The sequence below is a fragment of the Lepidochelys kempii genome, chromosome 3 (genome assembly GCF_965140285.1).
Source record: "Lepidochelys kempii isolate rLepKem1 chromosome 3, rLepKem1.hap1, whole genome shotgun sequence".
Lineage (NCBI taxonomy): Eukaryota > Metazoa > Chordata > Testudines > Cheloniidae > Lepidochelys > Lepidochelys kempii.
Genome location: NC_136382.1, coordinates 199,255,667 through 199,278,926, shown reverse-complemented (window position 1 = coordinate 199,278,926; position 23,260 = coordinate 199,255,667). Strand labels below are relative to the sequence as shown.

Here is a 23,260-nt window from a genome sequence, read left to right as displayed (position 1 = left end):
AGGTGGGCCTCTTACTCCAGACTGGGTTTCAGTAGCAAAAACAGAAGTCACATTTTTATCAATTGAGCATTGTCTTGCATTCCAAGTGCGCTGTTACAAAAACATTCTTAAAAGTGTTGAATTTTACTTTATATGCATCCTTTCTCCCTGCAGAAATGCCATCCAAAAGATATATTTAGGCATTTGTATGTCTTTTTTTGAAAGTCTCTAAACTCATACTGTGCTTTACCTTGTGGTGGTGTTCTACTCCATCTCTGTACCTCCAGTTCATTAATATAAAAATTCTTTTGACAACTGAGTACTCTCTTGTACTTTAGAGAGATAACATGCTATGTCTTGCCTACCGTCTGTTGTTAATATTATAGTTATCGAGTTAAGTGACAACCTGTTTTCAAAATTATTAAAAAAAAAAAAATCCCAGCCAAACACTATGGTACTGTGCTTGACAAAGAAGCAGTTGAAGTTCGTGACCTGAAAAGTAATTGCCTCCTATTGGATTTCTTACTAGTCCACAGCTTACAATTTTAATTCTTTCACTGCTTTTTTTGCATGAGTTAGGAAAAGCAAAACACATTGTTCTGTACTTATTTTTACATTTTATTCAGCAATAAGACCAATATTTTTCATACTTAAGTCTGTATGAAAAATTTGTTACCAATTTATTTTTAAAAGCTGAATACACATAGCATTGGATCAAGGCACATACAAGACTGGCCAAAGGGCGTACAATGCACTTTGGTTTTCATTTGCAAAAATAAATGATTATGGCAACAAAAAAGAGTGGCTTGGGTTTAAGACATTAACTAGCTCACAATTCAATAGGAATTGTTATCTTACAAATTTATTATTAAGTTTTGTGGAAATTTGTGACAGTAATGGGCAGTATTCCTGACTGTAGTGGAAGTATATTTAGGTTTGGAAGGATTAGGATTGGAAGGATTTGAATTGTATTGGTAAATGTTGTTAAATGTTGATTTGGCGTATACAAACTGATGAAAAAATATTGCCATATTAGAATTTGACTGAAGGATATGTACTCTGTATATTTAAATGTTTCAATCTGAATGTCTACATCATTAAATAATTGTCTGCCCCCTCTGCGCCCCCCCCCCTTGTTTGACACACACATTAACATTTCCTGGAACCATGAAAATTTAAATGAATAAAAATCATAAAAATGCTTAGAATCCATAATTTTGCACAACTGTGAAAATTTAGATATACATTGAAAAAAATGCTTAAAAATAAACATTGATGTTATCTGTTGAAATTATTTAAAAAAATCGAATTCTGCCAAGTCTAAGTATATTTAATACACATGTAGTCTGTGGGGTTTTTTATATGCTTTAGAAGTAAGAACTTTATTTCCAGATTTATCAGTTGTACAACTAACCATTTACCATCATGTCTCAAAACTGGTTGAGGCCTTATTTTAGCCTTGTTCATACTAATATGTTTTCTAATGTGTGGAATTATCAGCATATTTTCTGTTCAAGTGCAGGTACTAACATTTCCCCCAAATGCCTATCAGCTATCATCATGTTCTCCATAATATATAAGCTTACACATTCTTGAGAACTAGAAATGAAATGTGCCCTTTGGTTTGTGGTGGTTAGTATAGCAGTGTATTCTTGAAGCCTCGTGAGGAGTTTCATTAACTGCTGAGGTCTCAAACTTTTGCTTTCATGTCAACAGCTTCAGTTTCATGTAGATGACAAATTGGCTTATAAAAATTCATTTCACTGTTGTTAAAATGGATATATCCAGACAGCTGATATTGCCCATTACCACGCACGTTTTTCTTTATTGAGTACTGTCGTGGTTTACAGAGTCAACATTATAGTTCTAAGAAGTTTTGCAACCACTTTTTCATCTCCTGTCTGCCAGGTTTAATATTTTATTAATACCAAAGTGAAAAATGGCCTGTGCTTATACTTACAAGGATCGTAAATGAATGCAAAGTCCTGATTGTTCAACACAGCAAGAAAATTCACTTTCACAGTCAACAAGTCATCTTACTCAGTAGAACACAAAAGTTAAATGGGCTGTAACTTCAATATTAGCAAGGAAAATACAGTACAAATTACTAAAAAGTACTAAAATAGAGAATTGTGGTCAGGTATCCCCACTGCATTAATTGCAGGAGTAACCTGAAATTGGAAACTTTTAATAAAAAGTTCTTAAATATAAATTATATGGCAAATGTACAGTACATTGCTTTTTCAGTCTTTTAATCCAGTGTTTTGCAGTAGAACAGCAACCTTTATAGTCACTCTTTCCTGTCCGTTATTTCCTTCAGTATCATGAATGTGAATGATCTGAATCTGGTATACCACTGTCTCTGTAGCTTCTGTTACTGCTGCTTTCACTGTGGTTGTTCTTATACAGATTCATTCCATTAGGTGGGAATATGGTATGTATTACAAACTCTTCCTTGGACACTTGGTCATTATTTATTGGTATCATCTGAAAAGAAGTCTCCCTGATTTCTAGGATGGAGTTGTCCTTCTTAGTTCCAGCTTCAGCATAATCATCTTTTCTCCTCCGTCCTTTGCTGTACGCACAGTTCCTTGAAAACAAGGATCCATTTCTGTGGACATACCAGCACACTAACGCAAGCAGCGCTATAGCTAGTAATGCCACCACACCACCTATGATGGCAGCCACAGGTAAATTAGAATTTTTGTAAGGTTCTTTCTCTTGCTCTCGGTTTAGGGTTGTTGTAGGATTGTACATCTTAAGAGGTGCTGTTTCAGTCTCTATACAAACGGGGGTTTCATCAGACAGATAGATGTTGCTGGTTTCCATGGGAACCATGCATACACGGTATGGTGACTCTGGCTCAAGGGCTGTAAGTAGGTAGTCACTCCTGTCTCCTGTAACTATTGTTTCAGTTATAGATCCAAAGGCAGGGCTGTGACCCATTTTTAGCCAGCTCAGTCTTAAAGCAGTCATTGGTAGTGCAACTTTCCAGGAAATATGAATGCTCTCGGTGCTTACAGATTTCACAATGATTGTAATGATTTTCCGTACTGGACTTGCTGTGGTTCTGTAGTTTCTATTTAGATTGGGAGTCTTTATGTCTGACTGTTTGGTCACAGAAACTGGCCAATGCCCTTGGGCAGGGTATAACGTGTTTGGTATTGCAGTAGTAATTTGGATGGTGCTTACAGTACTATCATCCTTACAATCAAATAGCTCTGTGCTGAGGTCCTTGATAGCCATTCCACGCACTTTCTCTGGTGCTTGACACATCAGTCCACGTACGTTAACTTTTAAAGGCAATGACTGAAGCCAGTCACGAACCCATTTCATTTTGCATCCACAGTACCATGGATTGTTACGAAGAAACAATTGAGTTATGTTGTCCAGGTCATCAAAGATACCCTGAGGTAAATTGCTTAGATTGTTATTGGACATATCTAGTCGATACAATTGCCTTAGATCAGAGAAAGCATTAGGTGGTACATGATTTATATGATTTTCTTGAAGATAAAGCTTTCTTAGGTTTGTGCCTGGCAAATTTATGGGAGCAGCTGTAAGGGAATTGCGGATCAATGACAGTTCTGTTAGATTGACTAGATTTATGAAGACTTTGTCTCCTAATCCATGATTGTTTAAAAGGTTTCCATCTAAAACGAGACGTTTTAGATTTGTAAGATCTTGAAGGGACACTTCTGAAATTGTGGAAATACGATTATCATCCAAGCGTAGCTCTTCTATCGTTTTAGGCAAACCCCAGGGAATGGTGCTAAGGTGATTTCGAGAGAGGAAAAGTAGTCTGAGATAGATGTTGTCCCGGAAAGCTCCATCTTCAATACTAACAGCAGAAACTGAATTATCATCCAAATGCAATTCTTCCAGATAAGGAATTTGTGAAAGTGAATCATAAGTAATGGTCCTTATATTATTTTCCTGCAAATGCAGTTCTTTAACATACTTAGGGAGATTGGTAGGGAATTCATCTAAACTGTTGTGATATAAGTATATTCTCTCTACCCTAAGCAAGTTTTTCAGGTCTGAAGGAATCCCAGCATTATTTATTTGATTGTTCTGAAGGTAGAGGGTGGTAGCATCCTGTGGAATTCCTGTAGGAATTGATGTCAATTCACGATCATTACAATAAATGAAACCTGCATCACAGCGACACACCGATGGGCATGATTTGGCACTGACTGAATGAGGTGCCATTTTAAGCAACAGCCCTATCTTAGTCCAAATTAGGAAGATGTTCCAAGTTACACTGATCATGGTCAGGAACAATGAGATTTGTATACAGTCTAGTTTTCTGGTCTTCAACAACCTGGAAAAAAGAACAATATTATCCAGATTACTAGTCAAGGAACTACCATGAAAACACCACTTTGAAATTACAGAAGACAGCTAAAATGTGTGTATTATTGTGAACTTTGAGTTTTAGCTGAACTGAAGTACAGTTTACTTTCATTTCTTACATTAATTGTGCTTAGTTTGGTTTATAGGTTTTGTATTATATAGTAACTTGAATATAACCCAACTATGTTTGATTTGTACATTATTTCATTTAAACAAGAAGCATCCTTCTAACAAATACTACACATTCTATGTGTAAAGAAAAGAGGTAATTTCTTCTCAGATAACTTCATTCCCATCTATGTATGTATTCATCTTGGAAGCTCGCTTCAAGGCAAAATCTTGTCAAATTTTACATTCAGTTCCTGAAAACCATCAAATAACTTTTATTAGATCAGTTGGAACATATATAGGTCCCTTAGGACAGGTCTACACTATGGGGGAAGGTCGACCTAAGCTACGCAATTTGAGTTACGTTAGTAGCATAACTCAAGTTGATGTAGCTTAGATCTACTTACAGCGGGGTCCACACGATGCTATGTCGACAGGAGACGCTCTCCCGTTGACTCCCCTTACTCTTCTCATTCCGGTGGAGTACCAGAGTCGACAGGAGAGTGATCTACGGTTGATTTAGCAGTTCTTCACTAGCCCGCTGAATCGATCCCCAGTGGATCGATCGCTGCAGTGTCAATCCACCGGTAAGTGGAGACAAGCCCTTAGAGAATAACGAAGCCCTTCCTAAATACCAGTTCCAGAAGTTCTGAAGAGTCCTAAATAACCTTTTAAATAGTCAGTGTGTGAGCAAAAGAGCAGTGACTAAATACAGCCTACTCAGTCTTTGATCTGCCCCATGTTGTTGTAATCAAGTACAATAAAAAGAATTATTTTTATTGTTGCTCCCTTGCTATGTTAAAAAATAATTGGAATGTTCAAAAGTGTGAGACCCAAGGAGCTGGTATGTAGCTTGGGAGTGGTTTACATAACCACTAGAACGACACTTTTCCAGATGATTAGATGGAATATTTCATTACATGCTTTTAATTTAGTGTTTCAATATTTGTCATTCTCAAAAGTCTGCTTACTCAGCAGTATGCTAATAAGCGACTATTTGACAGGTTTACCCACATTTTCACATCTTATTAATTCAAAGTGTGCAGTGTAGACTCTATTCATGAACTGTTGAGATTAGAACTGGATTCTGGTACTATTTGTACATTCTAAGACAACATAATTCAATTATCATTGTAATTAGGATACTGAAAATTTATAAGGTCACCTATATATTATAAAAAGAAAAGGAGGACTTGTGGCACCTTAGAGACTAACCAATTTATTAGAGCATAAGCTTTCGTGAGCTAGTCTCTAAGGTGCCACAAGTCCTCCTTTTCTTTTTGCGAATACAGACTAACACGGCTGTTACTCTGAAACCTATATTATATAATGTCATGATCCCTTCTCTGGCAGATTTATTTATTAATGGCATTTTATTCTCTCAAACAAAAGAAACCCCCACATTATTATTGATCTTACCTTATTTAAAAGTATGAGTAAACTTTCTGCTTGCAGAAATCCAATAAACATAAATTTTTTACTGTGGAGAATGACTTTTGGAGTCTTACGGTTTATTCCATGTAGCTGGTCTTCCTTATCTGTGTTTACTCAAGTGATTGTTGTTGGTAGTAAATGTGTTATGACTAGTTCCACTGTATTCAGTGAACATTCCAACACAGGTTTATCATGGTGTACAAGCACACCAGGTTGTGGAGAAGAAAAGCTTCAACTTCCTGTCACTATGAAGGAATGAGATTTCTATTTTGTTCTTCAAATAAAGTCTGTGCATGAAGAGTCTCTCTTGTTTTGTGTAAGGCCCTTAACAGAAATTGATTTCCTTGTATTTCTTACAAACTCTTCTGCATAGCATAGTAGTCAAAGATCGTAACTTCAGCTCCACATGATGGAAATCATTCATTATGCTGAAACTTGAATGATGATAGCCTCTTCAGAAGGTGAAAAAAAAAAAAAAAAAGAGGTTCTGTCCAAAATTATCCAAGTATAAACTTTGTACAGTAGCTACCTGCTGATAAATCCATACCTGCAGTGAAAGAACTGCTTCCAACTTTCACTTCTGAACACTTGCTCAAAATTTCCAATGCAGAAAATATTTCCTCATGCTCTATAACCATATGAGTTATTTTACAATAGATTGATATTCTTCTGAAGAAACAGGAACATGCTAATTCCTTCTAAAAAAACCCCCACTCCTCTTATAAAGTGTCCTTTAAGCTGTTAATTTCCTGTGAAAGTAAACAGATTTTAATGAATAACAGTGGACACTCGCATACAAAGAAATGCTGATCTGTATTCTTTCTACAATCTGAGCTACATTTATTATTTACATAACCAATACATCTTGTTGCCTTAGTATGTTGGTAATTCAGCAGAATGAGTGGAATTGTTAATAGACATTCTGCTGTCTCATTTCACATTTATTGGGATTTTTCTTTAGCTATTTTGTTATATTTGTCTCAGCACGATAGTAACTGAAATCGGCTTTAATCAACAGACTGTAGAGAAATCATGACATATATTCCATTTGATTACAAATAGAAGTCCAGTCTCATTGAAGGCTTTGCATACTACTGCTATCTCGGTTTTCATTCTTGCTAAACTGAGGGAACAGGTTAATCTCTTCTTGGTTTTAAATATAAAATGTCAGAAATACTGTTGACTAGTTACTGTATGACAGGTGGAAAAGCTGGGTCTAAGTACTGTGTTAACATTTTACCTCAATAACAGATACAGTATTTCCAAATTGTGTGAATGCTTAGACTTCTGCATTATTTCATCCTGCAAGAATGGAGAGATGTTCATGGTTGTGGTGTGAGTTATGTATAATATATATTAAAATATGCAATATTGTTAAAACATTCATAGAATCATAGAATATCAGGGTTGGAAGGGACCTCAGGAGGTCATCTAGTCCAACCCCCTGCTCAAAGCAGGACCAATCCCCAACTAAAGCATCCCAGCCAGGCCTTTGTCAAGCCTGACCTTAAAAACTTCTAAGGAAGGAGATTCCACTACTTCCCTAGGTAACGCATTCCAGTGTTTTACCACCCTCCTAGTGAAAAAGTTTTTCCTAATATCCAACCTAAACCTCCCCCACTGCAACTTGACACCATTACTCCTCATTCTGTCATCTGCTACCATTGAGAACAGTCTAGATCCATCCTCTTTGAAACCCCCTTTCAGGTAGTTGAAAGCAGCTATCAAATCCCCCCTCATTCTTCTCTTCCGCAGACTAAACAATCCCAATTCCCTCAGCCTCTCCTCATAAATCATGTGTTCCAGTCCGCTAATCATTTTTTTGCCCTCCGCTGGACGCTTTCCAATGTTTCCACATCCTTCTTGTAGTGTGGGGCCCAAAACTGGACACAGTACTCCAGATGAGGCCTCACCAATGTAGAATAGAGGGGAACGATCACGTCCCTCGATCTGCTGGCAATGCCCCTACTTATACATCCCAAAATGCCATTGGCCTTCTTGGCAACAATGGCAGAGTGTTGACTCATATCCAGCCTCTCGTCCACTGTAACCCCTAGGCCCCTTTGTGTAGAACTGCTGCCTAGCCATTCGGTCCCTAGTCTGTAGCAGTGCATGGGATTCTTCCATCCTAAGTGCAGGACTCTGCACTTGTCTTTGTTGAACCTCATCAGATTTCTTTTGGCCCAATCCTCTAATTTGTCTAGCTATTTTATTGCATTTGAAGTATCTCGCCATGAGGTAATTATTAGAATCAGTGCTATGCTATAATAATACACTTACGATGCTACTTTACTCCAGTTTCAAACATTCTGGGTGCTAGGGGGTAAGAAATGTTATATCTAAAGAAAAACATTTGATCTGGCTGTTCAGATTTCATGATGTAAGCATAATATCAGATTGTTTTAGACGGTATTTTTCTGTTGGAATCTTATCTCTGCTGTCAAGGGTCATCTGGTCAGATGCTTGAGAGTACGTGTACTGTAAGTCCATGTACAGAGTGTTAATCTGAAATGGAAATACTTCACCCAGAAATTTAAAAAATAATAATGCTTTAACTGCAGTTTGCTTCTCCACTTAGTAATTGCATCGATTCCAAAAAGCTGAGCATCTGCTTCAGAATTAAAATGTATGTAGAATAATGGCTGCTCAGGTCCCCATTTTAATAAGCTGAGGAAAAGTAGAGCTGCTTCTAGTCTACCATAAAATATTAGATCCAGTCAGGGACTTGGTTAATTACTGTAGGTATTAACATTTTTTTTTAAAAGGGCAGGTATATTCATTTTGACTTTTGAATCTTGAAAGTGGAATGGTATGCGCCTGATTCTATTCTGTTAGACTCATGTAAATCAAGAGCATCTCCACTGTAGGCCGTGGTGGTAAACCATTGTAAATATGTATTCATTTATTTTCTGAAATCTAACTATGGACACCCATCCTGAAGCATTCTCGTAGGAGTAATGCAAATGTCCACTGAGGAGTAGAGTTATGTTCATAATTGTGGTTTTAATTCTAGGTGTTTTCTCTCCCTCCTTGTTTCAGCAGTAATGAAAATATTGACTTAAACTGACAAATGTGGCTGTTGCTTCCAGTGTTGTTGTAACAGCGTTGGTCCCAGGATATTAGAGAGACAAGGTGGATGAGGTAATATCTTTTATTGGACCACCTTCTTCTGAAGAGCTCTGTGTCTTTCACCAACAGAAGATTAGATCACTTTGTGTCTCCAAATGTGACTCACCCACCTTGTCTCTGTAAATGTGGCTATTGTTAGAATAACAGAAATATTTTAATGCAGTACATTAAATAAAATATTAATACATGGGTACATTTTGGAAAAATAAATGTTGTTTTGTGAACTGGAAAAACAAAAAAAATTCCAGGGAATCTTTCAGCTCAAATAATGCCTGTACATGTTGTGTTTTATATAGCTTCTGTTGCTTGTATTCCTAAATTAATATATTTAATTGTCTAATCTATATAAAAATGAAATCCCCCTGGATCTCATATGATATGATAAAGGAAAAGCAGTTTTTAAAAAGGGTGGCATATGCTGGAAGGCAGGGGGAAGGGAATAAAAGCTTGTTTTAAAGTGCTTTTGAAGTCTGTACTAATTGAAACTCTTTCCCCAATTCATTAATAAAAGATGGTAGATAATTGCTTTTAATTAGAACTTTTAATGGTAAATATAGTGCTAAGGTAAAATTAAACTGTAATAATGTGTATCAATTAGTTTCTAAACATTTATTCCTGAGAAAGAAAAAATAAAAGTTCCAAATTCTGTGGAAAAAGAAGATAAATGTATTTGTTTTACCTTTTCAAATTCTAAACTGTTTCCTCTTTGCTCCATTTGACATGCAAACGCTCGTTTATTGCCTCTATTGTACTACTGGCAATGTAGGATTAAACTGAAAACCCTAAAGCTCATTAAGTTCTTGGAATTCTTTATCCCTTCTCTCGAAATTACATCAAAACAAAAGAGAGGGGAAACTACAGGTCTCTTTGGAGAAAAAGACACTGTTTCAAAAATGTGGATTAACTTTATACCCCCTCCTCCCTTTACTTAAACTGAGAACACTTTTCTTCAGGATTTGATTGTGTTCGATATCTTGCATTTCCCTTTTACGTCTGAAGTTATAGCTGAAAACAATGTTTTTGCATATCAAAGGCTGCAGTGATCTGTCTACATAGAAGAGTGGAATCCTGCTGCCATGCTCAGACTTCCTTCTTCTTGAGCTGTCTCTACATATTCCCTGACATCAAATCATTGTAGCTGAGCCTGCAGGATTAAAAGAAAAGTGACCCCCACTGGTACAGACACTGTGGCCAGGTTTCCACATCATCAAATTGGGAGGTTTCATGGGCCCATGGTTTTGAAAGAAGCTATTAATTTTGGGGTGTTGGGAGGGGAAACTCTTAAGAGAAAAGAGGGAAAGTTAAAATACAAGTTTTATAAATACATTTTTCTTCTTAATGCATAAATCAGTCTCTGGTAACAAAAGTAATATATCTGAACAATTATGAATAGAAGTTTTTAAGTACACTTAGTACAAAATGGAATATTTTCATGACCCTTGCTAAGATAGCACACTTTCTCTTTTATTGAGACACTATTATCTGTGCATATGTAATACAGCTACTGATAATGTTTGAGAAGCCTTCCATGTACTTATTCCAACAATGAAGCTTCACTGGGGCAAACAAATGGCTCACAGATTTTATTTTAAAACATTCAAAGTAACTTGCATTATATAAAGAAAATGTCTTGTGTCACGACACTTTTATCTATAAAGGGAAACATCAAACTTGAAGTCTGTATTATATCTAGGTGCACTCTTTTCTGTACACAGGCAAAAAGAATAAAGGTGTATTAAAATGATGCTGGAACATTGTCAAATGCTAACTTAAAAAAACACACACAACTTTCTTCCAACCTTTGCTAAAAGTTGCATAAAGTCTAAATTGTTTTATTTCCTCTTAAGCTTGACTTCAATTTAGGCTGCCAAATGCCCCCCCCCTCAATTTTTTTTTAATTTTAACCATGTATTCTATGGCAGGAATTTGGTTACCATGAAAGCCTATGATTTATTTCCCCTCTAATATCTAAAACAATGGTTTGATAATTTGGTAAGCAGTATTTTTAGGCTATAAATGTAACCAGGATGACAAGACATCTAGAATTAACTCAGCTTTTGAATACAAATTTGATGAGTTAAAAAAATTTCAATTTCACAGTATCATTTCATTTACTTTATATTTTACTATTCTAAATAAATATAATTTTAAATGGATGGGCAGCAAAAATAAAAATGTGTTTAATGTAACTTGTTTTTTATTTGTAAAAGTAATTGTGTTAATATGTGGCCAATTTAGAAACTTGGGTTAAATAACTAGTTTACAAAGGCCTTACTTGCTCTTAAAAAGCTTGAAAAAGTCTTTTAAAAGTGCACATAGTACTCAGCTGTATATAAAACAAAGTGTAGGCATTGTTTTCTTGAATGTTCTACTCAGACGTAGTTAATAGCGACAGCAAAATGCTTTCTAAGCACCTTGTCTAGTAATTGAAATTTCCAGGATCATCATATTTCAGGAAGGTGCCCCATTCTTTTGTTTAATGCTAGGCAAGCAGAAGGACCTCTAACTATTCTCATGAGGGCCAAAGAATTTAAGGTTTTGCTGAAGTGCAAGTGTGCTTTTAGTTTGGGTTCTATCTTTTCCTGTTGAATAAGGTTTTTCTTTGGCTTATAGAAAATCAATTTTAAATGTGCAAAACTGTTTATTCTTTCTCTCCTCTTCCCCTCCCCCCCCCCCCAGGCTTATAGTGAATGAACCTGAGACTGCTCCATGTACTTCTGTTTGTAATACTAAATCAGGTTTCTTTAAAACAAAAATGAAATTTCATGGAGAATATATTAGCCTTAACTTGACTGCAAATGGATAATGATTATGAGGGTTACTTTCTGCCTCCTTTGCATGGCATAAAGTATAAGCAAAATCAGTATTCACTGGAGTGGATGAAAAGTGGCATAAGAAATATTTGTTTTTTTCAGTTAATATTTTCTGAAGTTTGTTTGTGTCTAGTATTTTTGTTACTATTGAACGAAATCAGAAATGCAAATTTGCTGCTGTTAGCTTGAAAAGTTCAGAGTATAGAAGAAATGTACTTATTCAAAATAAAATTATCTGCCTTTGCAGCTTTGATTTGGTGAATTTTAAAACAGAAATAAAATAGCATTCAGGAGGGGTGGGAGTTGTACTCTCTAGGTTTAACCTAATATGGCTTCTAGGTTTTCTTTTCAAAGTTGCTGCTAAGGTAACTTGTCCACATCTGAAGTGAAAGAAGAGAGAACAAATGCTGTCATTGTCTCCAAGTAAAACCAATTTCCCCCCCTTGTTAAATTTAAGTGGAATAGTATCTGGAAGGGTTTTAACAAATGCCTGGCACTGAAGTTGAGGCATAACAAGAGGCTATGTATATACAAAATACTGTTTAGCTGATAGATAAGCTTCAATGTTTTGTTTCTTTCCTAGTTAGGAATAGTTGTTGATCTTTAGTTGATTGGTTTAGTAGCTACTGACTAATTAAAGTGCTCTCCAATATATAAAATTAACTTGGTGAAAATGTTCAAGTAATTATGTGATCAGATTTCAGAGTAGCAGCCCTGTTAGTCTGTATTTGCAAAAAGAAAAGGAATACTAGTGGCACCTTCGAGACTAACCAATTTATTTGAGTATAAGCTTTTGAGAGCTACAGCTCACTTCATCCGATGCATTCTGTAGAAAATACAGTGAGGAGATTTATATACACACAGAACATGAAAAAGTGGGTATCATCATACACATTGTAAGGAGAGTGATCACTTAAGATGAGCTATTATTATGTGATCAGAGTTATCAGTCCTTAATGAGGGGGCATGTTTTGTGGTACATAATGTCTTCTTTACTTCAGGATACCAGTCTACTGTGATAATTTCAGCTACTAACAAAAATAAGTACATGTACATGCTTGCTGTATTAATGTTGCCCAGGCAGTCTTGAAAATGATATCTGCACTCTTCTGTTATGGTGGAGTTATTGAGTAAAAACTTCAGAAATATTAGCTATTAACATAAATGTGTCCTGCTAGAAAGTGAAAAAGATGTCCATCTACCAGTTGAAGGCATTAAAAATTGTTGTAATGAAAATGTACACAAACTGTAATACAACAATAATTTATTTGGGCAGACATCACTGCCTTAAATCAGTTTCAACTAAAACAGTTCATTGCTAAGATATTATTTTTTAAAAATATGAATCAGGGACACATCTTTATTTGTTCTTGCTGTAAAACGAACACATTGTCTTTCTGAAGATTAAGGCTTGCTGTGAGTTTACTACAGAGTTTTTGCCCACTGGGGGGTGGTACACACTACAAAAAGTCTGCTTTTAAGAGCCACAAGTCAGATGTTTTTCGCTGCTGTCCAGTTTTCTCTGCTTTAATTACAACAAAGCCTCCTGTTGAGAAAAACAGTGGAGGCCTCCAAGGGAAAAAAAATCAGTCTTTGAAAGATTTTACTGAACTTTACTTCCCATGTTGATTTAATTAACCATGGTGTTTTATCTGGTCATTCTCAGTGAGAATGTTGTTAGAACTAAATAGTATGAATTTAAGAAAATTTAAGAGTTCAATTTAATATTGTATAAATGCGGTCTGTGACAAGGGGTGATCACAGTTCCTGGGGAAGAAGTAGGCCACAGAATAGAGGGAAAATATGCTCTTTAGAAATAGAATAAAATTTTGAGGAAAAACTGAAATTCTCAATAATGGAATTAACACAAATGCGATTTAGACCAATTATTTATGTTTTCAGTTAATTGGCTTTTTATAAACCAGGACTGTGTGGTACCTAGTAACTGCTGAATCTGAAATAGTTTAAAACAAAGGTGAGGGCTTTTAAACTAAAGCATGGTGACAGGTTTTTGGAAGAAATTAAATTAACCTTAAATTTTTCAGGTTGAGGGGAAAAACAAATATTAAAAAAATTCACCTACAAAGTGAGTCAGTTAGGACATGTGACATATATTGACAAGAAAAATAGATATGGATCTTTGTTTTTTAGAGCAGACAATTTTTTTCTCTTTACTTAAATTGATGTTTGCATTTTTCATCTTGCCACAAAGAAAGGTTCATTAAGACTCCATATCCTGAGGCAGTAGATGGCGAGCATAACTGGAATTTCTATCTGTTTGGACAGTATAGTCTAGCAAAGAAAATGGGGCTAAAGATAATAGCTTATTAAAAGTCAGACAGCTGCAAAATTATAACCCTTTTTTAAAAAATATGGTCTCATTTAACCACTGAGAATTTATGGTTGAAAAGGAATATCCACATTTTTTTTTTATTTCCAAGAGATAATTAGGGAACAGACCTTGCATCTTGAAATCAGTGTGACAATTTCTTTGGAAGAGCAACTTGAATTGTGGAATGATTCTGCATTTCACTAGTACTGATGTATAGAAAGTGTTTAATGGTACATTGTGAACTGACCAGAATTAATGTCTTAAAAAAAGGAGAGAAGTGACTTTATGTTTGAACCAAATTAGTAATCTATGGCTAACAATGCCCTTCATTAATTAGTTAATTATATGCATTCATTGTCACTGTAATACATTTGTAACACTCTGGCAACTTTGCCTTGATGTGTCAGAGATGTGCTCAATCAAATTAGTTGCTGTCAGAGCGTAAAAGTTAGTCTAATTAAAATAAAATATCTAAAATACAAATAGCATCCTTGTTCCACAGCTTGCTTGTTTTTTTGCCAATGCTTTATTGACTTAAGTCTCAGAGTAATGCTAGCTGAATCAGAAAAATATATTTGGATGATAAAATCTCCTCTGGATGTTAAAACAACTTGCTTATATGTAATAGCATATATTATGCACGCTTGGAAAAAATGGCAAGTAAAATTAATAACTTACTGAATAACATGGAAAAACAAAGAGCAAAGTTTATTAAAACTAGACATATCAGGTCCATAGAAAGGAGTATCAGGCAACTTTCATATTTTTCCTTTCTTTTTGTTTTTAATGTTGTGGTTTCTAAGAAAATCGGGGCCTGTTGCATTCTTTCTTAACATGTGTGCAACCATTTTGTTCAACACATAACCCCACTGGGGATTCTGTGTGATGTATGCAACATTTTTTGGGGAGGGGGTAACTGAAAAAATACTTTTTCACATTGTGAATACATACAGTCACGGAGAAAAACTGTTTTCAAATGAATGGCTAATTTGCCTAGAGTGTAACACCAGAAGGATTTTTTAAAATTATTGAATATAGCAATCTGGTCCCATTGCACTGCCCTAAAGCTTATCTTTGTTAGTCTGGCTCACTAGATTTGTTGAATTACTATGGCTAATTTGCATACAGTGTAACACCAGAAGGAATTATTTAAGTTACTGAATATCACAATCTGGTCCCATTGCACTGCCCTAAAGCTTAGCTTTGTTAGTCTGTCTCACTAGATTTGTTGAATTACTATGCAGGTCACATACTACATTTGTCCAAGCAATGAATTTTGGCATTATATTGGAAAGGAATATATATTTTAAACCATATCCTCTCTATACGGAATTAAACAGTTAAAACTCAGATATCTCGTTTCAGAATTACAGACGTGGGATAGTAATGCAGGCTGTAGAATCTAGGTGTAGCTGTTTGTTTATCCTTCACAAAAGATTGTAAGTATACAGAAGCATATCTAGCTGTGGGCAAGATATTTGTTCCTTATGTACTGAATACTCATGTGCTGAAGGATCATTGATTTCCTTTCACAGCTGTAAAAACGACTATTAAGGGGATCATGCCACACATGCAGAACTGCCCAGGCTTGGAAAATATTATTTTTTTTATTCTAGTGAGGTATCTATAGTGTATTTTCTAGTATTTGGTTCGAGCGAAATAGTAGAGTCTCCAGCTTAGCAACGGTTGCAGAGATTGATGCTAGTATGCCGATTGAAACTTGTTTGCTAAATATGAACCATGTTTTAAATGAACTTCGTATATTTGTACAGCACTGTAGAAGTGCATCGTAACTTTGCATTTATCATCTTCAGACTGATCTCTGATCGGAAAATTATGCCTTGTTGCACTTGAAAAATTCTCAGTGGGGAAGTAAAATACAAAACTTTTGAGGAAATTAGGAGAAATCAATGAAAACACTTACCTGCAAGGTGAGAAAAAGAATTCCTATTTACAATGCAGCAACAGCCGTTATTCCACTTCGAATGGTTATGCGAAGTCATAAAAGCCCTTATTTCAGGTCCAGTCACAAAAAGCAAGAGCAGCTATGGTGTGAGCTTATACTGAGGAGGATCACTTCTCCTACGCTGCGAAGGAGTGAGAGAGCGAAAGCATTCCAGTTGCGTGCACACAGCCCACCTCAAAGTCTGAAGTTAAAGCTTCACCTAACAGTGGTTGAATAAAGAGCTGATGTCATAAATGGGCAGGTCTTATATGGCTCTTGTTTGGTGAGTAACTGGATAACCAGACGGACAAGGAATGTGCATTACGAACACTAGAGGGAGTAGAAGGCAACTACAGCACAGTCTGCCAAACCTGAAATCTTGGGCAGTACTATGAGGTTTGTAACAACCTGATAAATACTAACACTTTTAAGATTTATTAAAGTCAAGTGCCTTTTAAAATTATTATGGCTGCAGAATCTGATTTATAACAGTACATAAAGAGTGGGCGAATCCCTTATTTTGGTAGATATGCCTTTTCAGAAGAAAATGGGAAACAACTGTTCTTAGTGGAAACAAATGTTACATTTGTGAATGAGATGTAATTACGTAATGAAAGACAACCACATCTTTGAGTCGAAATGAGTAAAAATAAAATAAAATGTCAACATAATTTTTACACAGTCAAATAACATAAAACTGTTCAGTATTCAAGAGCTATAGGTTTAAAGTAAAAAGTTTATGAATAATTTTTATTTCCCTTTTATAATGTTTTGTTTTGTGACTAAAAAAAATAGCTGAAATCTCATCTGAGACATGACCTTCTTTTTTGACTTTGTGGAGAATGTATTGTAGATTTGGATTTCTAGAGAATGAGGGAGAGCTTTGAAATAGTGAATTGCTCAAAAAAGGTTTTTGTATGTATTAACTAGTGTAAACATATGCTATACTTCATGAAATAAGGTGAGGATCTCAGGAGGAAAGTCATTCCTATGTAGAAACAAATTGGATTTTTGACTGTGCTGGTTTCATTCAAAAACTGTGGGCATGAAGTAATTCATCTGATGAACAATAAACAACTTCAGGGACCCTTGGGAGGTCATGTTGACATAGGAATCATAAGAGATTATTCATCTCTAGTTTTGAATAATGTTTCCTTAAAGGCATTAGTATTGTTAAGTCCATATTAAATTAGTAATGGCGTAATTGTTTTTCTTATTATCCTCTAAAGCACCTATTTGAGATGCTTATTTTAGTTCTTAGGAAATTCAGATGAGGACAAATCAGGCATTGTAAATACTCATATCCTTTTAATTCATTGATAAGTACCATCATTTGGAAAATAAATTTGCTTAATAAGTTCTTCCTACAACATAGTTTCCTTTTACTAGTAGCTTATTAACTTGCATAAGTGCTATTTGATTTAGCATAGTTGACATTTCCCATTGTCTTTTTAAATTTCCCTCAAAATATTTGTTTCCTTGAGGTCAGTCAATTGCTGTCTCCCACAAGTATTTGATTATATTCTCTTCATTAGCTTCATTTAGTTTATCTTGTCTGTATGCTTGTTTGATAGAGCAGTTTGACCCTGGTATTCACCAGCAAGACTAGGTGATATCAAAGTAGAAGGCAAGCTCATGATAAGGGCTATGTTGACCTCAATTGTTCAATTATTGCACTTTTTGTGGCATCAGAGGACAGCAAGGCCAAGCTCCATTAAGTTTGCAAGGGATCTGGATTTCTTTAAGTCTAAGGCTTATGGAAACCACTAGGAACACAAATCATCAACTTGGTACTTAAATCGCTTAAATAAGGTCTAACTGTAGAACTGAACTTTCTAGTTATTTATTATTTTCCTGAAAAAATATGTCCATTTACTTTATGCTACATTTTTTAAAAATCTTTAAAATCCACCTTTTGTAAACATAAATTTCTCATTTAAATATACCTTTCATTACCAATATTTGCTGTATCTGATTTTGATGTGGTTGAAACATCAAAATGGTACACGTTGCATTTTTCTTTAAATATGGCGGGTGAGGGGAATGTTCTCAAGCTTTTTTAAGGGAAGGAAAATGTTCTTCTACATTTCCTGAATTCCAGTCCTCATCTAAATACAGTAAAATGTGCTTTATTAAATATACAATGGACTATAATTTTATGAATAAAAACTTGACAGAGAAAAGAGTTGACATAATAACATATTGAAAAATATTTTTAGACATTCATCTAGACTAGACAATTGACCATTTTTTCTCTAGGAAGATTTATTTGTTCACAGATCAGCAAATTCCCCAGAAAAATAACAGGTTAAAAACTGTGTAATGCTAATTTTAACAGTTAATAAAAACTCTTCCCAGTGTGCTAAATGCACTGGGCTTTGCCCTTGGCCGAGCTACTTGTGTCCTCCTATGCTCAGCAGTTATACTAAGGATCATTTAACTTATATATATATATGCAGGCATTGTATTGCAGCATGCCTCTGTTCAGTTGTCATGCAAAACAAGACTATTGAATATGGTAATGCAGGGTAGATTTTGAGTTCTGAGTATTCGAAAAGTGTTTCTTAAAACTCAAATTCCATTAAGATTCGGAAAGCATCTTTAAAACATGTTAGGTTTCAGAGTAGCAGCCGTGTTAGTCTCTATTCGCAAAAAGAAAAGGAGTACTCTCTAAGGTGCCACAAGTACGCCTTTTCTTTTTTTAAAACATATTGTATTCCTAGCATCTCTGAAGTCTAGCCCAGTTTTATCAATAAACAGGTTGTGATGCATGTTACAGCACATCAATACTATATTTTAATATGTACCTGTGTGATGTTCATAGAAGATATGGAGTGCCCATTCAGCTATCTTTTAGCCTGTGAAATCTGGCCAAATACAGAATATAGTAGTAGAAATTGGAGTAAATCTTCCTGAACAATTCCAAAGGGTATTTGAGAAATAATTACATTTTAGCAGCTCACAGCTGCCTTAGAATACTAAAATTTTTTTAAAAAAATGCTATAATTAACTTATTTTTATTCCTATATTTCTATAGAGACTCTTTAAATCTGTGATTTAAGAACACTTCAAATACTTTACACAACAAACTGTTGTAGCTTAACAACTTGGCTATTTGTTCATTTTTAAAATGCAAAAAGTCAAGACCTTGATCTGGAACTCTATTAATGGTAGTGGAGCTGCTCATCTGAGGAAAAGGTGTATGAGTTGCAAATATATGAAAATTTAGAAGTGTAATGAGTTATAATTTAGTTTCTTTCTAAGCTAATAGTCTAAGACAGTAGGGAGAATAGTCTCTTTGCCTGTACTTAATGTATAGAAATCTTTGTGACAGGAAGATTAGAAATTAAACCTTTTTGGCAAATCTATAGGGAAATTACTTTTTGGAAGATGTGTGGCAATACTGTTAAGGCCTAAAAGTTGAGGAGGCTTTTGAGGCTAACAAGTCATAAATTCAGAATACTCTATTATACCCTGTTCATAACACATTATGTCATACAAGTGCATAGTTCATAACAGATATGCATGTATTACATACCTGGTTTTCCTATCTTTCATCTGTCTTGATCTTTCTGAATTACCACCACATAAGGTACACTTTCAAGTCAAAGTGATAACTCTGTGTATTTTTAGCATCCTGCTTGTACTGATGGTGATTGCAGTTCCAGAAACTGCCCTTGACTAAAGGCTGATCTCAGCATCTTTTGATATGATTTCCCAAGCATTTTGCATTGGGAATGAAATAGTTATTCCAGAAGGACATGGTTGGTAAGGTAATACCTTTCATTGGACCAACTTCTGCTGGGGTGAGAGAGAAAGACAAGCTTTTGAAGTCAGTCCAATAAAAGATATTATCTCACCCCCCTGGTCTCTCAAATATGCTAGGACTGACATGACTACAAACTACACTGCATACAATTCCAGAAGAGTTTTCCAGCAGGAGGAAACAGATCCCCTGAAGACTGCAAGAGAAAACTGAATCACTTCATGTTTAGGAGATTCTCACAAGTGGCAATCACTTGCTCAGTGCTCAGTTCTGCTCTCAGTGGCAGATTAGCTATTGGGACAACAGGGCCTGTGCACAGGGGCCCTGGCCAATTAGGGGGGCCCTGGAAAAATGGGTGCCCCAGAGCCCTGCCCTGCTACACCTGCCAGGGAGTGGGGTCAGGGCACAGGGGCTTGCCCTGCCCCACCCCACTCTGCCCCTGCTCCTCGGTAGGAGTGCCAGGCGGGGAGGGAAAGTCCCTGCACCCCGACAGAACTCCTTGGCAGGAGCACCAGCAGGAGCGCCGGGAGAGGGCGGAGGGGACAGCAGGCAGAAGGGATGGGGAGAGGCTCCCACTTGCTCTGGCCTAGGGCCCCACAAACCCTAATCCACCTTTTACTGCTCTTTCAGAAACTCAGTAAACTGATGTGAAATGGGGTGTTAGTGGAGTTGAGCTTATTGAGAGAGGTCCCTAATTAACAGATCAGCTTTAAAGGCATGTTGGAGCAATTTCCAGAGTAGCTTGCCCCAGTTTAAAACAGGGTATATGTTAATTTGTAGTGACATTGAAGGAAAGAAAAGCAACAGTTTAAGATGCAGCTTACCAGAAGAATGTCAGTGGTAATGAATAATATACATAGTGTGACAAAGCTCTGTCCTTGCCTCTGTGGGTCCCACGTTTCCTGGCAGATTTCGCTAGCCTCAGAGGCTCACTGTGACCCTGCACGTAACCCTTCTCTCTCTCTAGGGACAAGGGTCACAGTCTACTGAGCCATTTTCATCATAAGCCAGCGAGGGAGTTGAGAAGTTATCCTTCCTTGCACAGTCTCTGTTGTCTCCGTCTCAGTGATTAATCAGGGGGCAAAGGTCGGGGGGGCAGGGGAGCCCAGGCCTACCCTCTACTCCAGGCTCCAACCCAGGGACCCTAATAGTATCAGCTATGGTAGCTGACCTTTTAGAAACATGACATGTACAATTCCCTGGGCTACTTCCCTTACAGCAGCCCTCACTTCCTCAAGCTCCACTTCACCCTTACCTCAGGGCCTCTTTCCTTGTGCCTGATATGGTGTGTACTACTCAGCCTTTCCAACAGCACAACTTCCTCCCACAGCTCCTGACATGCACACCCACCTGACTAACTGGGAGGCTTTTAACTAGCTTCAGTCAGCCCCTGACTGGCTTCAGGTGTCCCAATCAACCTAGCCTTCTCCCTGCCTTCTGGAAAGTTCTTAATTGGCCCCAGGTGTCTCGATTGACCTGGAGCAGCTTCCATTTCACTTATCCTGGTACCAGGGATTTGCTTACCCTGGAGCTAATGTATCTATCTCCCACTACTTTTCTATAGCCATCTGGCCTTGCCCCGTCACAATAGGTATTGCTTCAAAAACAAAATTGTTTTGCAGTTTATAAGCCTATAATGAGTGAAGTGAATTTTACTTCAAATTATGTGAATTGTTTTAAAATATAGTTTGGAAAAAATGGGTCTCTCAAAAGTAAACAAATGGCTAAATTTTGCATTCAGTTTCAGCATTGTACATATGGAGTAACCCCACTGAAGTCAGTGCAGCAGCTCTAGGTTTCAGAATGCAGCCCATAGTGTAGAAGATAATCCATAGTGGAAATGATAAAATATGAGTGAAGAAGACTCTTCACCATATGTGCATTTTCCTGACACAGTAACTTATTGGATATAATTGTCTTGAGTTTAAATACTCCTTTATGTTTCATAGATTCATAGATATTAAGGTCAGAAGGGACCATTATGATCATCTAGTCTGACCTCCTGCACAATGCAGGCCACAGAATCTCACCCACCCATTCCTGCGAAAAACCTCTCACCTATGTCTGAGCTATTGAAGTCCTCAAATCGTGGTTTAAAGACTTCAAGGAGCAGAGAATCCTCCAGCAAGTGACTTGTGCCCCATGCTACAGAGGAAGGCGAAAAACCTCCAGGGCCTCTTCCAATCTGCCCTGGAGGAAAATTCCTTCCCGACCCCAAATATGGCGATCAGCTAAACCCTGAGCACATGGGCAAGATTCACCAGCCAGATACCCAGGAAAGAATTCTCTGTAGTAACTCAGATCCCACCCCATCTAGCATCCAATCACAGGCCATTGGGCCTATTTACCATGAATAGTTAAAGATCAATTAATTGCCAAAATCATGTTATCCCATCATACCATCTCCTCCATAAACTAATGGAGTCTAATCTTGAAGCCAGATAGGTCTTTTGCCCCCACTGCTTCCCTTGGAAGGCTATTCCAAAACTTCACTCCTCTGATGGTTAGAAACCTTTGTCTAATTTCAAGTCTAAACTTCCCAATGACCAGTTGTTTGTTTAAAAGCCCGAAGAATAACCACCACAGCTGTCTTTTTATTTCCTCCCTCCTCCCCCCACTGTCTTGTAGTTTCCTTAAGTTTCCTTAATAGCCCTAAGGAAAGGCCTCATCAATTCAGAGGTGCACCTGATGTAATCCTGTCCCTCTCTTCTTCTTCCCTAGGGCCAGTCAGAAAATAAACAGTGGCTGCTTATCAGATGATATCCTATTGACAAAGAAACAAGCTCATTGGCTGACTAAATAAAAGCAAAAAACGTACAACTAAAATATAAATGGTAGGATTTTTTTTTTTACATCAAACATGCCAGGGTTGATAACGGCCTTTTTCACTGAGAATACAATGAATAAAACATGATAAACAGTTGAATGGTTTTCTTCAAATAGTCGTTACAAAATAAATTAATAGTCCCATAATTGTCCCAGTCCAGCTTTGTATTAGAGACTTAAGAAATCGCTCATAAATATATCTTAAGTTATTTATATATTAAATAAGCATATCAGTGTCTTGGACAGCTTGTCCAATGTACAACATGAACAAATTAAAATAAACACAAAACAGTTAAGAGTCAGTTCCCTAAGTTAGGGCTTGTCCACACTTACTCCCATTTCAAAATGCAGTAGATCAAAGTTCACTAGAGAACTTTTAGCCCGTGGTAGAAGGGTCCAAATGGACAGTTATTGTGAGGCACACTACAGAAATATAGCTTTACATTCCTGCTTACCACCTACTGACTGTTCGTCTAGTCAGACTCTCATATAACTTGGCTTCTCATTTCCTTGCTTCAGTGGTTTTGTGTTTGGAAGTGATATAAACTTGCATGCTTCAGGTTGTAAACCAA

At 36.5% G+C, this 23,260-nt stretch overlaps 2 protein-coding genes across 2 annotated transcripts in view; one reads left to right on the top strand and one right to left on the bottom strand.

Annotated features, from left to right (window-relative positions):
* The window catches only part of MACROD2 (mono-ADP ribosylhydrolase 2), a 1,318,211-nt gene that overhangs the window by 207,693 nt on the left and 1,087,258 nt on the right, over window positions 1-23,260 (top strand). The window lies entirely within an intron of this gene.
* FLRT3 (fibronectin leucine rich transmembrane protein 3) lies at window positions 585-16,293 on the bottom strand. The gene is made up of 3 exons (XM_078852353.1): window positions 16,076-16,293; window positions 5,863-6,626; window positions 585-4,303 (listed from the first exon to the last, which is right to left on the bottom strand). Exon 3 carries the CDS (start codon window positions 4,249-4,251, stop codon window positions 2,302-2,304), a length of 1,950 nt encoding a protein of 649 aa, XP_078708479.1. The 5' UTR covers window positions 4,252-4,303; window positions 5,863-6,626; window positions 16,076-16,293; the 3' UTR covers window positions 585-2,301.